This window comes from Helicoverpa armigera, chromosome 8 (assembly GCF_030705265.1).
Source record: "Helicoverpa armigera isolate CAAS_96S chromosome 8, ASM3070526v1, whole genome shotgun sequence".
Taxonomy (NCBI): domain Eukaryota; kingdom Metazoa; phylum Arthropoda; class Insecta; order Lepidoptera; family Noctuidae; genus Helicoverpa; species Helicoverpa armigera.
In genome coordinates, this window is record NC_087127.1 from 9,748,750 (window position 1) to 9,768,901 (window position 20,152).

At 36.1% G+C, this 20,152-nt stretch overlaps 8 protein-coding genes across 8 annotated transcripts in view; 2 read left to right on the plus strand and 6 right to left on the minus strand.

The window, feature by feature from the left end:
• Positions 1–20,152, minus strand: part of LOC110372223 (potassium channel subfamily K member 18) — a 181,392-nt gene that overhangs the window by 39,032 nt on the left and 122,208 nt on the right. The window lies entirely within an intron of this gene.
• Positions 1,456–2,385, minus strand: LOC135116612 (3-oxoacyl-[acyl-carrier-protein] reductase FabG-like). Its single transcript, XM_064035877.1, has one exon. The coding sequence runs from the start codon at positions 2,353–2,355 to the stop codon at positions 1,576–1,578; it is 780 nt and encodes a 259-aa protein (XP_063891947.1). The 5' UTR covers positions 2,356–2,385; the 3' UTR covers positions 1,456–1,575.
• LOC110372228 (17-beta-hydroxysteroid dehydrogenase 14-like) lies at positions 3,779–4,729 on the plus strand. The gene has a single exon (XM_049838284.2). The coding sequence runs from the start codon at positions 3,842–3,844 to the stop codon at positions 4,613–4,615; it is 774 nt and encodes a 257-aa protein (XP_049694241.2). The 5' UTR covers positions 3,779–3,841; the 3' UTR covers positions 4,616–4,729.
• On the minus strand, positions 5,356–6,177 carry LOC135116633 (17-beta-hydroxysteroid dehydrogenase 14-like). Its single transcript, XM_049838275.2, has one exon. It carries the CDS (start codon positions 6,129–6,131, stop codon positions 5,364–5,366), a length of 768 nt encoding a protein of 255 aa, XP_049694232.2. The 5' UTR covers positions 6,132–6,177; the 3' UTR covers positions 5,356–5,363.
• Positions 7,053–7,885, minus strand: LOC110372230 (uncharacterized oxidoreductase YxbG). The gene has a single exon (XM_021328815.3). It carries the CDS (start codon positions 7,833–7,835, stop codon positions 7,068–7,070), a length of 768 nt encoding a protein of 255 aa, XP_021184490.3. The 5' UTR covers positions 7,836–7,885; the 3' UTR covers positions 7,053–7,067.
• On the minus strand, positions 10,295–11,327 carry LOC135116657 (uncharacterized oxidoreductase TM_0325-like). The gene has a single exon (XM_064035900.1). The coding sequence runs from the start codon at positions 11,131–11,133 to the stop codon at positions 10,384–10,386; it is 750 nt and encodes a 249-aa protein (XP_063891970.1). The 5' UTR covers positions 11,134–11,327; the 3' UTR covers positions 10,295–10,383.
• Positions 11,413–12,405, minus strand: LOC135117231 (glucose 1-dehydrogenase-like). The gene has a single exon (XM_064035899.1). The coding sequence runs from the start codon at positions 12,358–12,360 to the stop codon at positions 11,611–11,613; it is 750 nt and encodes a 249-aa protein (XP_063891969.1). The 5' UTR covers positions 12,361–12,405; the 3' UTR covers positions 11,413–11,610.
• On the plus strand, positions 12,890–13,732 carry LOC110372232 (uncharacterized oxidoreductase TM_0325). Its single transcript, XM_021328818.3, has one exon. It carries the CDS (start codon positions 12,941–12,943, stop codon positions 13,688–13,690), a length of 750 nt encoding a protein of 249 aa, XP_021184493.3. The 5' UTR covers positions 12,890–12,940; the 3' UTR covers positions 13,691–13,732.

A 20,152-nucleotide genomic window follows, 5' to 3' on the forward strand; every position in this document is an offset into this window, starting at 1 on the left:
GATAATCTTATCTTCATAATATTGATCGGGGATGGCAAAAATAATAATTAAGATAATGCGAAAACGTCATTCATTTGCAAACCAGCCTCACACAAAGGATTCCGTACCTCCTTTTATCCATACCTATTTTGATCAGATAGGCTATCATCTGTTATACCTGGAAGAACGTGTAAAAGCCTTGATTCCATATTTATTAATAGCGGTTTTCGGATGCGGGTGAGTTCAGTGGAAATACCCCGTGCCTGGACAAAATATAACCTTTCTCATCAAGCGATAGTATTGCATGCTAACAGTGAAATATCAATCACAACTTAATTAGTTGAATAGTCGGAGCATCTAGGGAAAACAATCAAATAAATAATATCAGTCTAGGTTATCAAAAATGGGTCTGGTTGGAAAAAATATTCAAATAGTGATGAAAAGGACCTTTTAATACATATCTCTAACAGAGGAACAAATTAAAAGTCATCCTTCCGTTTGCTTGATTTTATCAGCTGTTGTTATATAACTAATTACTATCTATCGCCTCTGGATTTTCCATTGCAAGATAGATATTTAGTAATATATATTCATACCAATCTCATTCGACACTGCCAGTGACGGTAATAAGTCCTAGTAGCGAAGTGGTCGCATTTCTGCCTCTCATAAATAAGTTTTTGAGTCAGGGAAGTAACAGTTCATGTTTAAAATATGCAGTAATATAATAAAAAAGGAAATATTATTTGTTTGCTTGTAAAGGACTCCCAAAGGTACCGGTTTGAATTATTTTTTTCACTATTAAGTCGTGGTGGCCTATTGGGCAAAGAGTCACCTATCAAGTATGAGAACGTGGGTTCGATTTGAGGTCAAGCAGGTACGACTACAATTATTCTAAGTTTGTACATTATGTACTTTCTGAGTATATCTTGGACACTTAGGATTGTGTTTTGGATGGCACGTTAAACTGTAGGTCCTGGCTGTCATTGAACATTCTTGGCAGTTGTTACGGTAGTCAGAAGCCAGTAGGTCTGAAACCAGTCTAAAAAAAGGGGTCCGGGTAACTGGGTTGAGGAGGTCAGATAGGCAGTCGCTCCTTGTAAAGCACTGGTACTCAGCTGAATCCGGTAAGACTGGAAGCCGACCCCAACATAGTTGGAAAAAAGGCTTAACTTTTTTAAGTGAGCTATACGAGGTAAGGCTGACGCATGGAGAACAAAATGACTGCCGGAGATGCCATAACAGACAATCACCTAAGAAAGTAGCGCGCCAAAATTAGAATGTCCGGGGGATGAGGAATCCTAGTATTATTAAAAAAAAACAAACAACCAAGATCTACGACAGATTGATTTTGATTTGACTTTCAATGTTCACGCCTACCTACCGTATATTACTAGACCAATGTAATATAATCTATTACGGAACAAATAGTAAATTATTAAAAGGTTAATCAATAAGTAAATATTTTTTTAAAATTATCGTTTATTATAAAAAGTTAGTAAGAATAGACACTAGGTCACACGTAGGTCATATTGAAAAAGTGTAGACTGACTTTAATAATGATGAATAACTTGGACTTTGAAAGAATTTCTACTTTATTCATTCATTCTTGAAAGTATCTCCTCCACCTGATAATAACATGCCATTGTCACTCACAAAATTAGAGCCAGTAATTGCTACAGATTTTTCACTCGCCAAAAATAACACAAGATCAGCAATTTCTTCAGGAACCGAAACCCTTTTAAGAGGCGTTGAATCTCCTACCTGTTTAAACAAAGCCTCTTGCTCTTCTTTTGTATGTCCCATGTTTTCAACAAAATCAGTCAAAACTATTCCTGGGTTAATGACATTAACGCGAACTCCACTTGATGCCAGTTCAAGCGCAACAGCTCTAGTGAAATGATCCAGACCAGCTTTTGCTGCGCTGTATGCGGAAGCTTCCTTAGACAAAATCCGAATTGCAGCAATGCTTGAGATGTTCACAATACTCCCCTTTGTCTTGATAAGGTGTGGAGTAGCTAGATGAGTTAAGTAAACCACTGAACGAAGGTGCGTAGACATTATCTTGTCAAAAAGTACCATTGGTTGCTTAGATTGAATCCCTTCAAATCCACCGAAACCAGCGCTATTTACTAATACATCAATTTTGTCATAAACTTTGACCGTTTCATCAACGATTCTTTTGGCGTTTTCATCCTTAGTAACATCAGCAACGAGCACTAATGGTTTGCCACATTTCTTAGCGACATTGTTCAGTTTCTCCTGGTTTCTTCCTACTAAAGTGACCTTAGCGCCTTCTTCTGCGAATTTAATGGCAATGGCTGCTCCAATACCAGAGCTGCTGCCAGTCACAATAACCACTTTGCCTTTAAAACTCATGTTGAATTAATTCTTGTACCACTAATGAGACAATACTGTAATATATTTTTATTCGGATCAGCATATAAATAGGTTTACACAGGCAATCTTATCTTCAATAATATTGATCGGGGATGGCAAAAATAATTGTTAAGATAATGCAAAAACGTGAAAGGATTCCGTACCTTATTTTATCCTTACCTCTTTTGGATCAGTTAGGCTATCATTGGTTTGCACGTGGAAGAACGTGTTCCACATAGCTAAAACTAAATATGTATAAAAATAAAAAAGTATGTATGTATGCAAATAAAAATCTTGATGCCATATTTATTTCTAGCGGTTTCCCGCGATTTCACCCACATTCCGTGGAAACTTCTGCTTCACTTTCCCGTACCCGGACAAAATATAGCCTTTCTCACCAAGCGGCAAGTAGTAGCACCTGCCTCCCATGTACAAGTCTACGAGTGAGATTAACGACTAATTAAAATAAAAATTAATGATGTGTTAGTACTTTCTTCTCCAGGATATCCATGACTAGCGGTGAAAATAAACATCAGGGCCGACCTAATTCCTGGTCTAAGCCTTGCGCAAGAGTGGTCCTCAGTCATTTTGAATTCTCTGTCAGGCAATCAATCCATCTTTTCCTCGGTCTATCTCTGCCTCCTAACACAAACCGTCATTCTAAAATACACTTTTGTATCCACAGTTTTTTATAGTTTACTTAATTCATTTTCCAATATGACTTTTATATGTAAAATAAATATATTAATTGCTTATTGCGTAGCAAAATTTGTATGTCACCATATACTTTTTCCTTGAACAACGGCATCTTTTCAAACAGGTTGTAACATGCCCCGTAATTTTGCCGAATCATACTAGATTGCTAGCTATGGATTTCTTATTTATATTTCAACAACTTTAAAAATATTGAGTACTGAGTAATGATTCATCCCGAAATTAATATATGTATGTAAAAAATTTAGGGTTCCTCTGTAGATAAAAAGAACCATTTTCTTTGAAACTTGTGAAGTCATAAATTTTGGACGTCTATAAGAAATAGATTTATTAGTAAGATCTTAGGTAAATATGTACGAATTTTGCGGAGCCCTGAACGCCCCAGGTCGGTCCGCGCTGTTTAACGTCGTTGTGGGATAGATTTCCTCGGTGATATTTTGTGCACTAGGTACTTAAATCTGCCGCCCTATATAACCCTATGCCGGGCAGTTGTAACAGAGGTACGTGCATCTGTCATTATTAACTTCTTCTGTTTCAAAAAGAACGAAAGTAGCTACGGGATCCTCTATCTAAGGTTAGTTCACACTTAAGCAATTTTGCTGGATCATATTTCAAAACAATAAAAGCAACGTATTATATTTTGATAAACGATAAATATTGATAAATATTTAGACGATAAGATTTTACGTCTATTTATATCCATATTCAGTTTTCATAAATCAAACTTAGTAGTAAATCAGTACTGAACTGTACAGCTCAGTGGATTTTCACAATGAGTTTTCAAGACAAAGTGGTTATTGTGACTGGCAGCAGCTCTGGTATTGGAGCAGCCATCGCCATTAAATTCGCAGAGGAAGGTGCTAAGGTCGCTATAGTAGGAAGAAACCAAGAGAAATTAAACAATGTCGCTAAGAAATGTGGCAAATCATTAGTGCTCGTTGCTGATGTTACTAAAGATGAAGATAATAAAAGAATTGTTGATGAAACTGTGAGAGTGTTTGGCAAACTGGATATTCTAGTCAACAATGCTGGAGTAGCTCATTCTGGCTCTATTCAAGCCGAGGACGCGATGGCAACATTTGACAAGGTAATGACTACAAACCTCCGCTCAGCGGTTTACTTAACTCATCTTGCTGCTCCTCACCTTGTGAAGACAAAAGGGAATATCGTGAACATATCAAGCGTTGTCGCATTCCGAGTAATTACGAAGGAAATGTTTGCATACTGCACGTCGAAGGCAGCTCTGGATCATTTCAGTAGAGCTATTGCACTTGAGCTGGCATCAAGTGGAGTTCGTGTTAATATCGTCAATCCAGGACCTGTGCACACAGATGCTTTTGTAAATTTGGGTGCATCAAAGGAACAAGAAGCAGCTATCCTTAAACAGTTAGGAGATGCTATGCCTCTAAAAAGAGTTTCAGTACCTGAGGAGATTGCTGATCTAGTATTATTTTTGGCCAGTGAAAAAGCCAAAGCTATTACTGGCTCTAATTTTGTGACTGACAATGGTGCATCGGTAGGATCTACGTCTCTCTCTCTTGACTAAAATATTTCCAACATTCACTTACTTCCTATTTGATATCCTTCTCAAAGGATTAATTAGTGTAACACTTAATCAAGTTTTATTTTTGCTAAACATAAATTATGAATAAGTTACTTATCATGTCTTTTATTGTGTTTAATCCTATCCAATATGTATACTATATTTCCAACCAGAAACTATTTATCTTTAAAAAAATATACATTTATTTATAAATAGTCTTTAAGAAGGAAAATAACGCAGTGGGTATTTTTTTGTTAAAACTGGATAAGATGTTTGATATTGTTTTGCTTTAGCAAACTGCTCTTATGAACTTTTGTGCTTGTTTAAATTTTCTAAAATAGCTTTTTTTATGGGAAGTCATCAAATGACGTATATGTGGTGTGAGGGAGTGTCACTTTTAATGACTAAAGCCCACCATGTCCCTTCTTCAGTGGTAATTCTTTCGAACAATACCGCAGCCCCGGCAGTCTTTTACCCTATAAAATCCGATGCTTGGCTGAATGATGAGACTCTAAACCTTCAATAAATAGATGAACACATAGCAACAAAATCTAATTGAGGAAAATTAGAACATAAATTGAAATTTTCGTGATGAAGATAACGTCTTGATAAGATATATGCACATCAACCAAAAATAAAAACAAGTTTTTGATTACATATCACAGACTTTTATTTCCCAACAATATTCATTATCAGAAATTATAATCCAGAAATGTCATTCGCCTAGCTACAAAAGCAAAACATCGATTATTTAAAAGGTGCCTTTATTTTCCAACAACACACCGTTATCAGAAACATACGAAGATCCAGTTATAGCCTTTGCCTTATCAGAAGCTACGAACAGAACAAGATCAGCAATTTCTTCAGGATCAGAAATTCTGTTCAATGCTGTCATATCCGTCATACGTTTGAATGTAGTTGCTTGCTGTTCTTTCGTTGCGCCTAAATTTTCGATTATATCAGTCACTACAGGTCCTGGGTTGACGGTATTTACACGTACACCGCTTGATGCCAGCTCAAGTGCAACCGCTCTACTGAAATGATCCAGGGCTGCCTTTGATGTACAATACGGAAAAGCTTCCTTGGAAAATACTCGAAATGCTACAGCACTGGAAATGTTCACGATATTCCCTTTTGTCTTAACAAGGTGAGGAGCAGCAAGATGAGTTAAGTAAACCACAGAACGAAGATTGGTCGATATAACTTTATCAAATACGGCCATTGCATGTTCAGCCTGAATACCGGTTGCATTTGCAATACCTGCGTTGTTTACTAAAATATCGAGTTTGCCAAATACTCTTAAAGTCTCATCCACAATTCTTTTGGCGTCTTCATCTTTAGTAACGTCAGCGACGAGCACTAATGGTTTGCCACATTTCTTAGCGACGTTGTTCAGTTTCTCCTGGTTTCTTCCTACTAAAGTGACCTTAGCGCCTTCTTCGGCGAATTTAATGGCGATGGCTGCTCCAATACCAGAGCTGCTGCCGGTCACAATAACCACTTTGTCTTGAAAACTCATGTTGTTTATTCACCAAATATCGTTTTGTTACTGCAGATTTGACAATATGTCACCTGCTATAAATAATGACGAAACCGATAATCTAATCAATCATTAATATTTGTCACCTTTTTAATAACTAGATAGTTTTAAGTGACAAAGCGAAGTGTGATGTAATTGACGCAACATTTTTTGTATGTTATAAGAAAAGTAAATTATGGATAATGTAATTTAACGTTTTGTTCCCGTTACAATTCATAACAACATCATAAGCCTTTTTAACCTTCGAGACGCCTTAGTCTTTTCACACTGGCGGATTTTCCGAGCGGAAAACTCAAGCGACATCGCTAGGTTCGTGCGGGTTTGGAACATACCTACGGTTTGTATATACCAAATGATATTTAAATAGATTCAGTAGTTAGGATATAAAGTGCTACATTCATAAACACAGACAAGACTTATTCATAATTTCAGTACCAGATTAACCTATGACCCGTAAGTTCTAACGAGCTCCTTTCTTAACTCTATCATTGTTAGGGACAGACATTTTGCTACTAACTAAATGGCTTGGTGGGAGGTCGAAAAAGATTCCAAGGGGTCGCGGTTCGTACGTTCCATGTAACTACGGATCCGTCAACACGCGGAATAGCAAGAGAAAAACAAAAAGGTCTATAAAGAAATAAGCCCATCTTTAGATTAGCAACAATGAGCTCGCTTTATTTTTTTTATTTTATCAACGAAGATACTACAAAGATAGAATTAATTACTTTCATTGGACGTCACTAATTTGTTTTCTATATTTGTAATCTAATATTTTTTGCTATTCTACAAGACTTTTTGAAGGTATGCAGAAGAGTCCGAGTATCACTACCTCTTCTACCAGTTAGAAAAGCGTTATGGGATATATCAGAGTTTTATTTCAGATGAAAAATTAAACAAAAATAAAAATGTAATTATTTATTGTAGGCCTTTACTATCTACCAACACTCCGTTATCGGTTACAAACGTCGATCCAGTTATCGCTTTGGCCTTATCTGAAGCCAAAAACAAAACAAGGTCACCTATTTCTTCAGGCTCAGAAATCCTGTTTAATGCTGTCAAATTCTGCATACGTTTGAACCCAGCTTCTACCTGTTCCTTCGATGCACCCATATTTTCTATAATGTCAGTCAACACAGGGCCTGGATTGACGGTATTTACGCGGACACCGCTTGATGCGAGCTCAAGTGCAATAGCTCTGCTGAAATGATCCAGAGCTGCTTTCGATGTGCTGTATGCGAAAGACTCCTTAGAAAATACTCTCAATGCAGCAACACTTGAGATGTTGATAATATTTCCTTTTGTCTTCACAAGATGAGGAGCAGCAAGATGAGTTATGTAAACCACTGAGCGGAGGTTTGTAGCCATTACCTTGTCAAATACTGCCATTGCGTACTCAGCTTGAATGCCGGCTGATCCACCGATACCAGCGTTATTTACTAATATATCAATTTTTCCATAAACTTTGACCGTTTCATCAACGATTCTTTTGGCGTCTTCATCTTTAGTGACGTCAGCGACAAGCACTAATGGTTTGCCACATTTCTTAGCGACGTTGTTCAGTTTCTCCTGGTTTCTTCCAACTATAGCAACCTTAGCGCCTTCTTCTGCGAATTTAACAGCAATGGCTGCTCCAATGCCAGAGCTGCTGCCAGTCACAATAACCACTTTGTCTTGGAAACTCATTTTGTTACTCGTATTTCACAACTCAGTCTAACACTGGGGAGAACAAATTATGAATCCTAGTTTAAATAATGTGATAAAGCCGACTATCTAATCATAAAAAAATATTAATCAGCAATGTGAGTTGGGACGAGTTGAGATTTGAAGATAATATCATTACTAAACGACTAGGTATAGTAGCAGTTATCAGTCTTTATCTGAAAATGCGTAATGGATAATACTCAAGGAATGCAAGAATTACATGCCTAAGGAAGAAAAAGGTCGCTAAGTGGCAAAGAGAAAAACAAATATTGTATTATGGACTGTACTGATTGTTTTAAACATTGTAAATTGTTGTAAAATAATATCATCAGGTGTTCCACCTAGGTAGGTGCACAAATAATGTTATATTATAAAACTCAGTTCAGTCAGCCGGCGGACACTTAGAGATACTAGTAATAACAGATAAGATAAAGAAATAAGTGAAGAACATATCTGTTGAATTTGTTTTAATATGCGTAGTCATGATGATATTAGTATTACTCTTCTTGTATGGTGCAACTTCGACAGAAGTTACTTCTTTGAGAAAATCCCTATACCTACGTATGTAATAGCCGGGAATGTGCTCTTCTAAATCCCACCCAAAACCTGCCAAGTTCGATATGGAACGCTTGCCTATAAAAGAAGTGAGATCTGAATAAGTACCAAGTTCCATACACATACCTCAGTTAAAAATAGTTACTTTTTAATGATGCTACTTGGCAAGTTTTCACACACCTTGTTATAAACCTACTAAATGCGATGAATCAAGTATTTAATTTTCTATTAAAACTTGCCAAGTAGCATCATTAAAAAGTAACTATTTTTAACTGAGGTATGTGTATGGAACTTGGTACTTATTCAGATCTCACTTCTTTTATAGGCGAAGCGTTCCCATATTATCGAACTTGGCAGTCTTTCACATTTTTGTTTTGGGTGGGATTTCATTTATTTTTGTAAGGTTGTTTATTTTATTTTTTACATATGACTAAGTTAGTTAAGGAAATGACTCATTTATACTATCTTTCAGATTTTTTAATAAGCACGCTTCTTACAAAGAAATGAACTAGATTTACCAACTGACTGACATGACATGTTATCATATATTATGTTTGTGGATCAAAGTTACACATTCGTTATTTTCGAAAGTGACTCACACTTGGCCGTTTTCAGATTTTTACTTTACTTTGACTAAATACAAACCTTTGTAAAGAATTTCAGATCGGTACGACCATTCGAAGATATATTATACAATGTGTCCCGGGGATAAGTGACCGCCCGAAATTTTTTGAATATTTGTACAAAATTAAGGATAATTTCCTTTATATTTGGGACTTACCGCCTTTGGTTTTTTTTTAATGATTTTTAGTAAATACTGTGACGTGCTGCAGTTTTTAAAGATATTTCCTAAGTTTTACATCTTTTAAATTCTTTTTCTTTATTGACTAGCCGACATCATAGTTTATCAATTAAAATTATCAAACATAACAAAAATGTAATAAAACATTTATTAGAAAAAAAAGAAAATAAAAATTCAAAGAAAATAACGCCTTTTTTTCAGTTTTTTCAAAATAAGTCCAATAAATGCCCCCTGAATATCACTTTCTTTTAATTTATTAATAAACTACATGATATTTCCTACAATAACTCACAGCAATGTTTGCTGCTATTTCAAACAAATGCAAAAATACAGTCAGTTGAAATTTGAAAAAAAAGAGCAAAGCCTGTTATTAACAGGCCTGACAATAAAATTTTTTAATGATTTTTTTTCAAAAATATAAATGAAATTATCCTTAATTTTGTACAAATATTCTAAAAATTTCGGGCGGTCACTTATCCCCGGGACACATTGTATAAATATAGATAAATTTAGTTCGTTTTAGTTCCTTAGGGGTATAAAACAGCTTCATTATTTTAAAACCGACTCACACTTGACCATTTTCAGATTTTTCCCTTTACCTTGACATAAAGACCTACCTCCATGCCAAATTTCAAGTCAATACGACCATTGGAAGTGGTCTAGGTTTTTGATGAGTGAGTCAGTCAGTCAGTCAGTCAGTCAGTCAGTCAGTGAGCGTATAGTAAAAATAGCGATTTTCTGACGTCAATATCTCAAGACCTGCAATAGGTATATTAATGAAATTTTGTATTTTAGATAAGTGAGGGGGGTCTCAACAGATACTTGAAATTTGATATGTGTAAATAAAATAGATTTTGAGTTATAGGGTGTTCGAATTTGGCCCGAAATGGTTCGTGTAATATAACCCACGGCCGGTGTGTCGCTTTTTTTGCTCGAACTTGGCGGACACACTGCCGTGTGTCTAGATACTTTAGGATTAAAATGCAACAATACCAAGCCAGGGGAAGGACCGACATAGTTATGTATTAACTATTCTTATACTTATGAATACTATATTTTATTTTCTTAAATAAAAAACATCCCCTGAGAGTTAATATTTTATTATAGGACTTCAAACGAGCCACTGTCATATATAAATATTGTGTAAACATTTATTGTTATTAAATCAGTAGCTTACAATAACATCCCATTATCACTAACATATGACGAACCAGTAATTGCCTTAGCCTTATCGCTAGCCAGGAACAAAACAAGATCGGCTATTTCTTCAGAATCAGATATTCTTTTCAGTTGCGTCATGTCTTCCATCTGTTTGAATGTAACATCTATAGCTGCCTCTGATAGACCCATATTTTCAATTATATCAGTTTTCACGGGTCCAGGATTAACAGTGTTCACACGAACACCGCTAGATGCAAGTTCAAGTGCCACAGCTCTACTGAAATGATCTAAGGCAGCCTTCGATGCGGAGTATGCAAAAACCTCCGGCATGAGAATTTTTAACGCAGCCACGCTCGATATGTTCACAATATTACCTTTTGTTTTTATAAGGTGTGGAGCAGCAAGATGAGTTAAATAAACTGGTGCACGAAGGTTTGTACTCATTATTTTATCAAAGATTTCAATGGCATTATCAGCTGTAATGGAACTACCTCCACCGATGCCAGCATTGTTTACCAAAACATCCAGTTTGCCAAATACTTTCACAGTTTCATCTACAATTCTTTTAGCGTCTTCTTCTTTAGTGACGTCAGCAACGAGCACTAATGGTTTGCCACATTTCTTAGCGACGTTGTTCAGTTTCTCCTGGTTTCTTCCTACTATAGCAACCTTCGCGCCTTCTTCTGCGAATTTAATGGCGATGGCAGCTCCTATACCAGAGCTGCTGCCAGTCACAATAACCACTTTATTTAGAAAACTCATCGTCAGTATCCACCGGATAAAGTTCAGTATGTACTAAATTTAACTCATCCATGCACTTTTTAACGTTGACTATCTTATCTCTCTGAAGTCGTCTTTGATAAAAATAAAAATTGCAGATAAAGAAGATAATGAAAGTTATGTAACGTTCAGTGAGTGAAGGTCAGATTGAACCAGATTTCCGAGACCAGTTAACGTTAGTGATAAGTTATTATTGATTAAAACTAATAGGTACTGAAATGTCAACGGCATTCTGTTTTTCTCAATAAATAAAATAAAGAGTTGAGAATTGTCTGAAATGTTTAATGATGTAAGTGCCTTGAGAATAATTGTTCGATTTGAAGAACCTCACATTGAACAAAAGGACATACATAACACACAAACATGACTATAATGTACAACTTTTAATTGCTATCAAACCAAAATTATAAAGAATAACAATGCAGAAAATTCTTGATTAATTGTCATGAAATCCGTAGCTTACAATAACATCCCATTGTCAATAACATATGACGAACCAGTAATTGCCTTAGCCTTATCGCTAGCCAAGAACAAAACAAGATCGCCTATTTCTTGAGAATCAGATATTCTTTTCAGTTGCGTCATGTCTTCCATCAGTTTGAGTGTAGCTGCTATATCTGCCTCTGATAGACCCATATTTTCCATAATATCAGTTTTCACGGGGCCAGGATTAACAGTATTCACACGAACACCACTCGACGCAAGTTCAAGTGCCACAGCTCTACTGAAATGATCTAAGGCAGCCTTCGACGCGGAGTATGCAAAGGACCCCTGCATTTGAATTCTCAACGCAGATACACTCGATATGTTCACAATATTACCTTTTGTTTTAACGAGGTGTGGAGCAGCGAGATGAGTTAAATAAACTGGTGCACGAAGATTTGTATTCATTACTTTATCAAAGATTTCTATGGCATTATCAGCTGTAATGGGACAACCTCCACCGATGCCAGCATTGTTTACCAAAACATCCAGTTTGCCAAATACTTTCACGGTTTCATCTACAATTCTTTTAGCATCTTCTTCTTTAGTGACATCAGCAACGAGCACTAATGGTTTGCCACATTTCTTAGCGACGTTGTTCAGTTTCTCCTGGTTCCTTCCTACTAAAGCGACCTTAGCGCCTTCTTCTGCGAATTTAATGGCAATGGCCGCTCCAATACCAGAGCTGCTGCCAGTCACAATAACCACTTTATTTTGAAAACTCATCGTCGGTATTCACCGGGTAAAGTTCAGTGTGTACTAAGTTTAACTCATCCATGTACTTATATTTAACATTGACTATCTTATCTGTTAAAAAAAAACGCAAATAAAGGAGATAATGAATGTGAGTGACGTTGAGTGAGCAAAGGTCAAATCGAACCAGATTTCCGGGACTAGTAAACGTTAATTATAACTTATTACTGATTAAATCTGATAGATACTAAAATATCAATGGTATTATGTTTTTCTCAATAAATAAAATAAAGAACTGAGAATTGCCTCAAATGTTTAATAATGTAAGTGCCTTGAGAATAATGGTTCGATTTGAAAAACCACATATTAATGCAAAGGACAATTAAACATGACTATATTATACTACTATTATTAATGTTTTGCTGGTTCCAGAAATCTGGTTCGATCCGACCTTCGCCTGCTAAATGTCACGTACTTTCATTATCTTCTTTATCAGCATTTTTTTCTATTTTTATCATAGACTACTTCATAGATTAGATAGAAAATGTTAAATATAAGTCGATAGACGAAAAAATATTAGTAACTACTCAACTTAACCCGGTGGATACTGACGATGAGTTTTCAAAATAAAGTGGTTATTGTGACTGGCAGCAGCTCTGGTATTGGAGCAGCCATTGCCATTAAATTCGCAGAAGAAGGCGCGAAGGTCGCTATAGTAGGAAGAAACCAGGAGAAACTGAACAACGTCGCTAAGAGATGCGGCAAACCATTAGTGTTCGTCGCTGACGTCACTAAAGAAGAAGACGCTAAAAGAATTGTAGATGAAACTGTGAAAGTATTTGGCAAACTGGATGTTTTGGTAAACAATGCTGGCATTGGCAGAACTAGCACCATTACATCTGATAATGCCATGGAATTCTTTGATATAGTAATGAGTACAAACCTTCGTGCACCAGTTTATTTAACTCATCTCGCTGTTCCCCACCTTGTGAAAACAAAAGGTAATATTGTGAACATATCGAGTGTGGCTGCGTTGAGAATTCTTATGCCAGAGGTCTTTGCATACTCCGCATCGAAGGCAGCCTTAGATCATTTCAGTAGAGCTGTGGCACTTGAACTTGCGTCAAGCGGTGTTCGTGTGAATACTGTGAATCCTGGACCCGTGAAAACTGATATTATTGAAAATATGGGTGCATCACAGGAAGAAGAAGCAGCTAGATTCAAACACATGGAAGACAGGACGGCACTGAAAAGAATATCTGATTCTGAAGAAATAGCTGATCTTGTTTTGTTCCTGGCTAGCGATAAGGCTAAGGCAATTACTGGTTCGTCATTTGTTAGTGATAATGGGATGTTATTGTAAGCTACGGACTTAATGACAATTAATGTATCAAGAATTTTCTGCCTTGCTATTCTTTATAATTATGGTTTGATAGCAAATTATAACTTATTATAGATCAAAACTGAAAAAAGTCGTGGTGGCTTAGTCTCAAGTATGAGGACGTGGGTTTGCTGCCAGGTCAGGCAAGTACCAATGCAACTTTTCTAAGTTTGTATGTACTTTCTAAGTATATCTTGGACACCAATGACTGTGTTTCGGATGGCACGTTAAACTGTAGGTCCCGACTGTCATTGAACATCCTTGGCAGCCGGTACGTGTAGTCAGAAGACAATAAGTCTGACACCAGTCTAACCAAAGGGTATTGGGTTGCCCGGGTAACTCGGTTGAGGAGGTCAGATAGGGCAGTCGCTCCATGTACAACATTGGTACTCAGCTGCATCCGGTTAGACTGGAAGCCGACCCCAACATTGTTGGGAAAAAATACTCTGAAGATTATTGATCAAAACTATCGGTAACGGTATTCTGTTTATCTTAGTAAATTACATAAATAATTTAGAATTGTCTGAAATGTTTCATGTTGTTAGTACCTTGAGAATAATTATTCGATTTGAAGAACCTCTTCAACAAAAGTACCTACTATTTACCGTGACTATAATATACCTACTACTATTAATAGCCATTAAAACATAATTATGAAGAATAGCAACGCAGAAAATGTTGATAATTACCAAGCGTAAACACTCGACAATTGCAAACTGTACCATCTGCTATGAAGCATAAATATGATATTCATCGTGTGACTCATTTTGTAACCCAAATTGAGAATTTACATTCGTATGACAAAATGGAAACTAATATTATGTAATACTTACCTACTAAGCCGGCAGATTCAACCTGTACAAACTTGTTTGACTTTCTTAATCAGTTCTGATTACCTGAGGAAGATAAAAAATATTGTAAGGAAAATATATTAAAAAAATAACTCATTTATTCAGATAACCAAGATCCGTTGTCAAATATGCTTGTGTAAAAGTGTTTTTAGGGTTCCGCACCCAAAAGGTAAAACGGGACCCTACTGTTTTCGCTCCTATGTCCGTCCAAGAACGTTAGGGAGTTGAAATTTTCACAGATGAAGTATTTTTGTTGCCGCTATAACAACAAATACTGAAAACTAGAATAAAACAAATATTTTGGGGGGCTCCCATACAACAAACGTTTTTTTTTACCGTTTAGGGAAATAATGGTACGGAACCCTTTGTGAGCTAGTCCGACTCGCACTTGGCCGGTTTTTCTTATACGTAGGTAACGAAAATTGTTTTGGCAGAAGCCAAAAAATCCAACCAGTCTTACCAAGCGGTATTAGGTTGCATGGGTAACTGGGATGAGGAGGTCAGCTAGGCAGTTGCTATGCAGATAATTAAAGGTGCACACTGGAGACTAAACAGTCGGCCGACATTTGACCTGATAGTTGTCAAAAAAAATTGAAGAGAAAATTTAGATTCCAATTAAACTTTTCAGTCGGTCAAAATACCTGTTTTTTTAATGTTATCTTTCATTAATTTAAGGGCTTTTGGTCGCAATAACACCGTGCCAGCCCCATTGTAGCCTAATACAAGTAATGCTACTTAAGACTATGATGACATTAACACTTCATCTATTATCTTAAATACTAAGATGGCTGGTTTAAAAAGAGGCTCTGATAAGATACTTTGCATAAAACCAACATCTATCAAATTAATTTTAAAAATATTAATCAGCGCTACCCGATTTTTGTAATGTGCATACTAAACTTCATGCTGACTTACGAGCCCAAACAAACTATATGCCGACTAAAAGTTTTGCAGTGTTCGGGTACTCTACCAATTATTGTTTGTACGAAAATGCAGTCCTGGTTAACAATAAATGCTATTGATGAAGTGTCGATTAACCCGTTCAATGCGATTGGCGTATTCACATTATTTGCCTTTTGTTTGGGAGATAAAACATGAAAAACAATACTGAATTTAATTTGACTACGTAAGTTAGAAAATAAGGACGAAGACCAGACGGAATAATTATTTATGTATAATTTAGAATAAAGATTTTAGTTTTGTATGTTTGTTTGTTATTGATGTAGGTACTTGAAAGCTATTTGAAAGATTACAGCTAGTTATGAATGGTTTACCGATTGTAATTTTGATAACTTAAATTTCTTGTTATGATTTTTCTTTTTCCTTAATTCTCAAATAAGTTAAATAGCGCTAGTAGTTTACTTTCACAACAATTACAATTCAAAACGATAGTTTCAACAGTTTGAAAATTAAAGGGTTTTCAAAACATATCTCAAACTATAAACTCGTCACATTTATACATTAATTCAAAATATCAACGTGACCGATCCTACATTTCGAAACTTGCACCTCAGATATCCTCCAGCAACGCAGACATTGTTTCTTGAATATTCGATTTCCAAATTCCTGTGTCTGTTAGTTTAATTAAAACCAGAATTCGATACATCGATACATCGATAAATCGGACGGTATCGATGTAACTACGTTCGGTATCGAACATCGCATGTTCGCATACATTAATTGGATTTCGAAAAACGGATATTTCGCGTCCAATTTACCGTCACTTCATGCTTGTTGCTCCTGTGTGTAGTGGCGTAGTGACGTTTTGAATCGGAACAATTATGACGCAGCTGTGTCACAACGAAAGGAGAAAATATCTGACTAGGTACGGGAATTTTGTAAAGGTCACTAACAAGCATTTGAGCAGGCTATCAGCGACAAACTTCAGTAGTATATGCGCATAGTCTATTTGGCAGGAAATAACGTTATTTCATCAGAGATTTCATGTACAGTAATTTAACTTTAAAACAAGTTGTTAACAATTACGGTTTTGTGGGGATTTGCTTAATCTAGGCCTACTTTCTTTGTAAATAAAAATAAATAATAAATGGGGAGTCTTTGAGTCGTTTAGTGGAATTACGTAAACAAAATGTCAAACCAATCATGACCTCTACTCTTTTGTGTGTGTTGGAGGAAACTTAAGAAGTATAACAATGTGATGTACCTTTATTATCGGATCAAAGTTACCATTTCTAATAGGTACAATAATAAAACATTCACAAATTCCTTTCCCAAAGACGCTGACAAAAAACATCCCAAGCCTAAGCCGTGTACCTAAACGTCTATCTCCTAAATCGGCCATCTTGTCGGCAACCCGTCCACTGGTAACGTTGTTGATAAAATATTATTTTTCGCACTATTTACTAACAACGCACCCGCGTCCTATAAACTCTTTAGTAACTCGTTGACCTGTTAAAAAAGGTAGTTTTATTTTTCCTGTTGCCTTTTTTATGTGAAAGGTAAGTAGTAGCCTCGGCTCGAAAGTGGGAAGGATTTTTATAAAAACACATTACTTCTCTCTGGATTTTTTATTCTGCACCGTTGGTAATCTGACAACAGAACACTCTTGGGTTTATCGTTTAGCTTAGTTTCTCGTACTTTAAATTAAGTCCCCTTACTAGAAAGAGCCTAATGCTTGTTAGGTATTGTGGATGCTCGCATACTTTTGTAGCTATCGTATAGTATGGTCCTAAAGGCGTTATGTGTACTGCTCGCTTAAAATCTTTTCCAAATGCAAACACCTTCTATCTCATTTTATCCGCCAATTTAAACAACACGTACGAACTTATTCATTGAATGTTTCATAAGAAACTTCTCATATCTCCGCTGTGTTTGACGAGCGATGTACGAAGTTGTTTTATATTACAAAATTAGCATTTATTGTTTCTGCTTACAAGTTTATGGAGGAAGTTTGTGATGCTTTAAGAGTAAATGTTTATCCCATTTTATTTTTTAAGGATCATACGTGGACGTGGTTGAGAATGGAGTAAAGGGAGTTGGTGTTAAATAATGAGGCGTAATACAAGGTTCTAATAAGACAAAATGCTAATAACAGATATTAAATACTACAATAATATTCTTAAACAAGATAATGCTTTTGACTTACTCAAGTTTCGTCAACTTTAAGCATTTGACTCTAAAAACTAAAAAAACACGACTACAAAAATCGAATAGACCTTTTTGTGATCCTCAAACGCACTGCTCACTTCAAAGTATAATAAAGTCTAAAATTTCGAATTAAGGTTTACATTTTTTGATCGAATAAATATTTAAGTAAGTACACATCGATTAAGTTTACAAACGATATCGAAATTGAATACTTTGTGTGTGAACGTCATTTGAGACCCAAGAGGTCACATTTGTCACATAAAGTTCAGTTCAAAGGGCTGGTAAGGGCAGACGATGACTCATTGGTATTTGTGTCTTCTCATCAACGAGACTATAGATAATATGCTGTTATCATATGGCAACAATGAAGGTAAAACACATTTTAGAGTTAATTGAAAGGAGCTTGATTGATTGAAAGCATGTTATTAAAGTTAAGAAGGAGAAATATTCCATATATTAGATTTCAGTGATTACAACATGGGCGCACGCAATCACAAGTTCTGGGCTTGGCACCCAAGATTTTTTGAGAACTAATTCTTAAATTGAGTTTACCTTTCAAGGATCTTCAGCAAAACGGTTTATGATGTCTTCCATCAAAGATTTTTTCTTAATATGACAGGGTTTTTACCACGTGTCTAGTAAAATAAATAAATGCGATTTGATATCACCTAACTGACTTATTCCAAACGAACTACCGACAAACTTTAACTTGCAATAAACGAAAGCAAAATAAAAACTAAAACCAACAATCTTTGTACCAATAACGATACGTCACGATAACCAAAAGAGAGCAAAAAGACGTATTGCCTAGACCGGCTACAAATATACCGTGAACCTCCCAACAATTTCTATTATTCCTTCTACCAGTTTTCCGTTCAGAAGTCACGAACCATGAAGCCAATGAGCAGGTAGTTCAATGGAGATATTACTTCGTACCTTTAAGTATTGTATTGTAAGGGTATGTAGGGAGAGAATATACGGGAGTAAATAAGGGAGTACATAGGGGAGTACATGGTATATAATATAGATGTATGGAAGGTTAAGAGTGCGAAAAATAGTCCAGGAGAAGGTAATTCATCTAGGTCCTTAGCATTGATTGTATAGGGGCGGGACATAAGGTCCAACGGGATTAAGTGACCAAAAAGAAGAAGTGTGATATCTGCAGTCCACTGCAGTGGATCCGCCACAGAAGGGTAAAATATAGACCCCTAAAAGAGATAAATAAAACAGACGATACTCCGCGTGGGTACTGAATTTTTACGTCGTAGTGGGTCACCACAATGGGACCGAGTTCAACCTCTGTAACATACATACTCCAAGCCACAGGTAAAACAAGGCCACCCTATACGGTATTATAAAAAATATCGAGCATCCCCGATGGCATTTTTATTACACCGCAAAATAATGACGGTCGCCTTTCGTGGACTACCATTTTCAAACCGGAATATATTTTAGTACGAACGCTTATAAATGGAGAATTGTGAATAATGTTATATAGAGATTATCGGTAAAGGCTTGAAATATGGTCTAATAGACTTGGTTTTTAACGGATTTGCTTGAATCGAATTGAATAAAGCGGTTGACGTGGGTTTTTTAGAAGGATTTCGGGGAACCTCTTTTTGATTTCTTTACTTTGATGAAATACAATTGCAGGACTTTGCTATTAGGATTTTAACTAGGTGACCTCATGAGGCCTTTTTCCATCTGTAAACGTCTTTCAGCTGAAACGACTACTACATGTTGTGCGAAATATCAATTACACTAATGATAAAATACAATATAAAAAATTGATATTATTCTTGACCTACAAATATGCGACTCGAAACACACCACGTCTCAATCACAGGGTGTGTTTTTTATCTGAACTTCAAGTTGCATTGAATGCACCTGAAACTTCAAGCGTAGTGCAATCTGGTCTAGACATGAAAACGTAGATAAAACACAACATTATTTTGAAACAGTGGCATTTGGTTACATTTTGTTTGACATCAGTGTGACAAATCTTTATGATGAGATTGAGAGTGACTATACTGCAACTTTGGGACTGTTAAGCTTGTTTGAAAAAATATGGTGCTTTATTTATTTACATCTCTCAATTGGCTGTAATCTTTGCTTATGTATCATCATCATCATCATCATCAGCCTATCGCAGTCCACTGCTGGACATAGGCCTCTCCAAGTATTTACTTATGTATCGATATAAAAAAATGTTTTGCTAAAATATCAGCAAGCATAAATAAACGTTCCTAAATACAACACATGTAGGTGTTACGCCGCACTTTCAGTTAAAACCGTTCAACTTATCTTCTAAAACTATCAACCTATTACTCTCTAAACATGTTTTATCCAAATTCACCTAATACTGACAAAAATGACTAAGCAGAGTAAATTGGCAGTAGGTAAGTACAGTCGAGCACAACTATTCTGCAGCATACGCCTGTAATGTTTTATTCAAAGCATGTAACGACTGCCACTGACGGGTTGA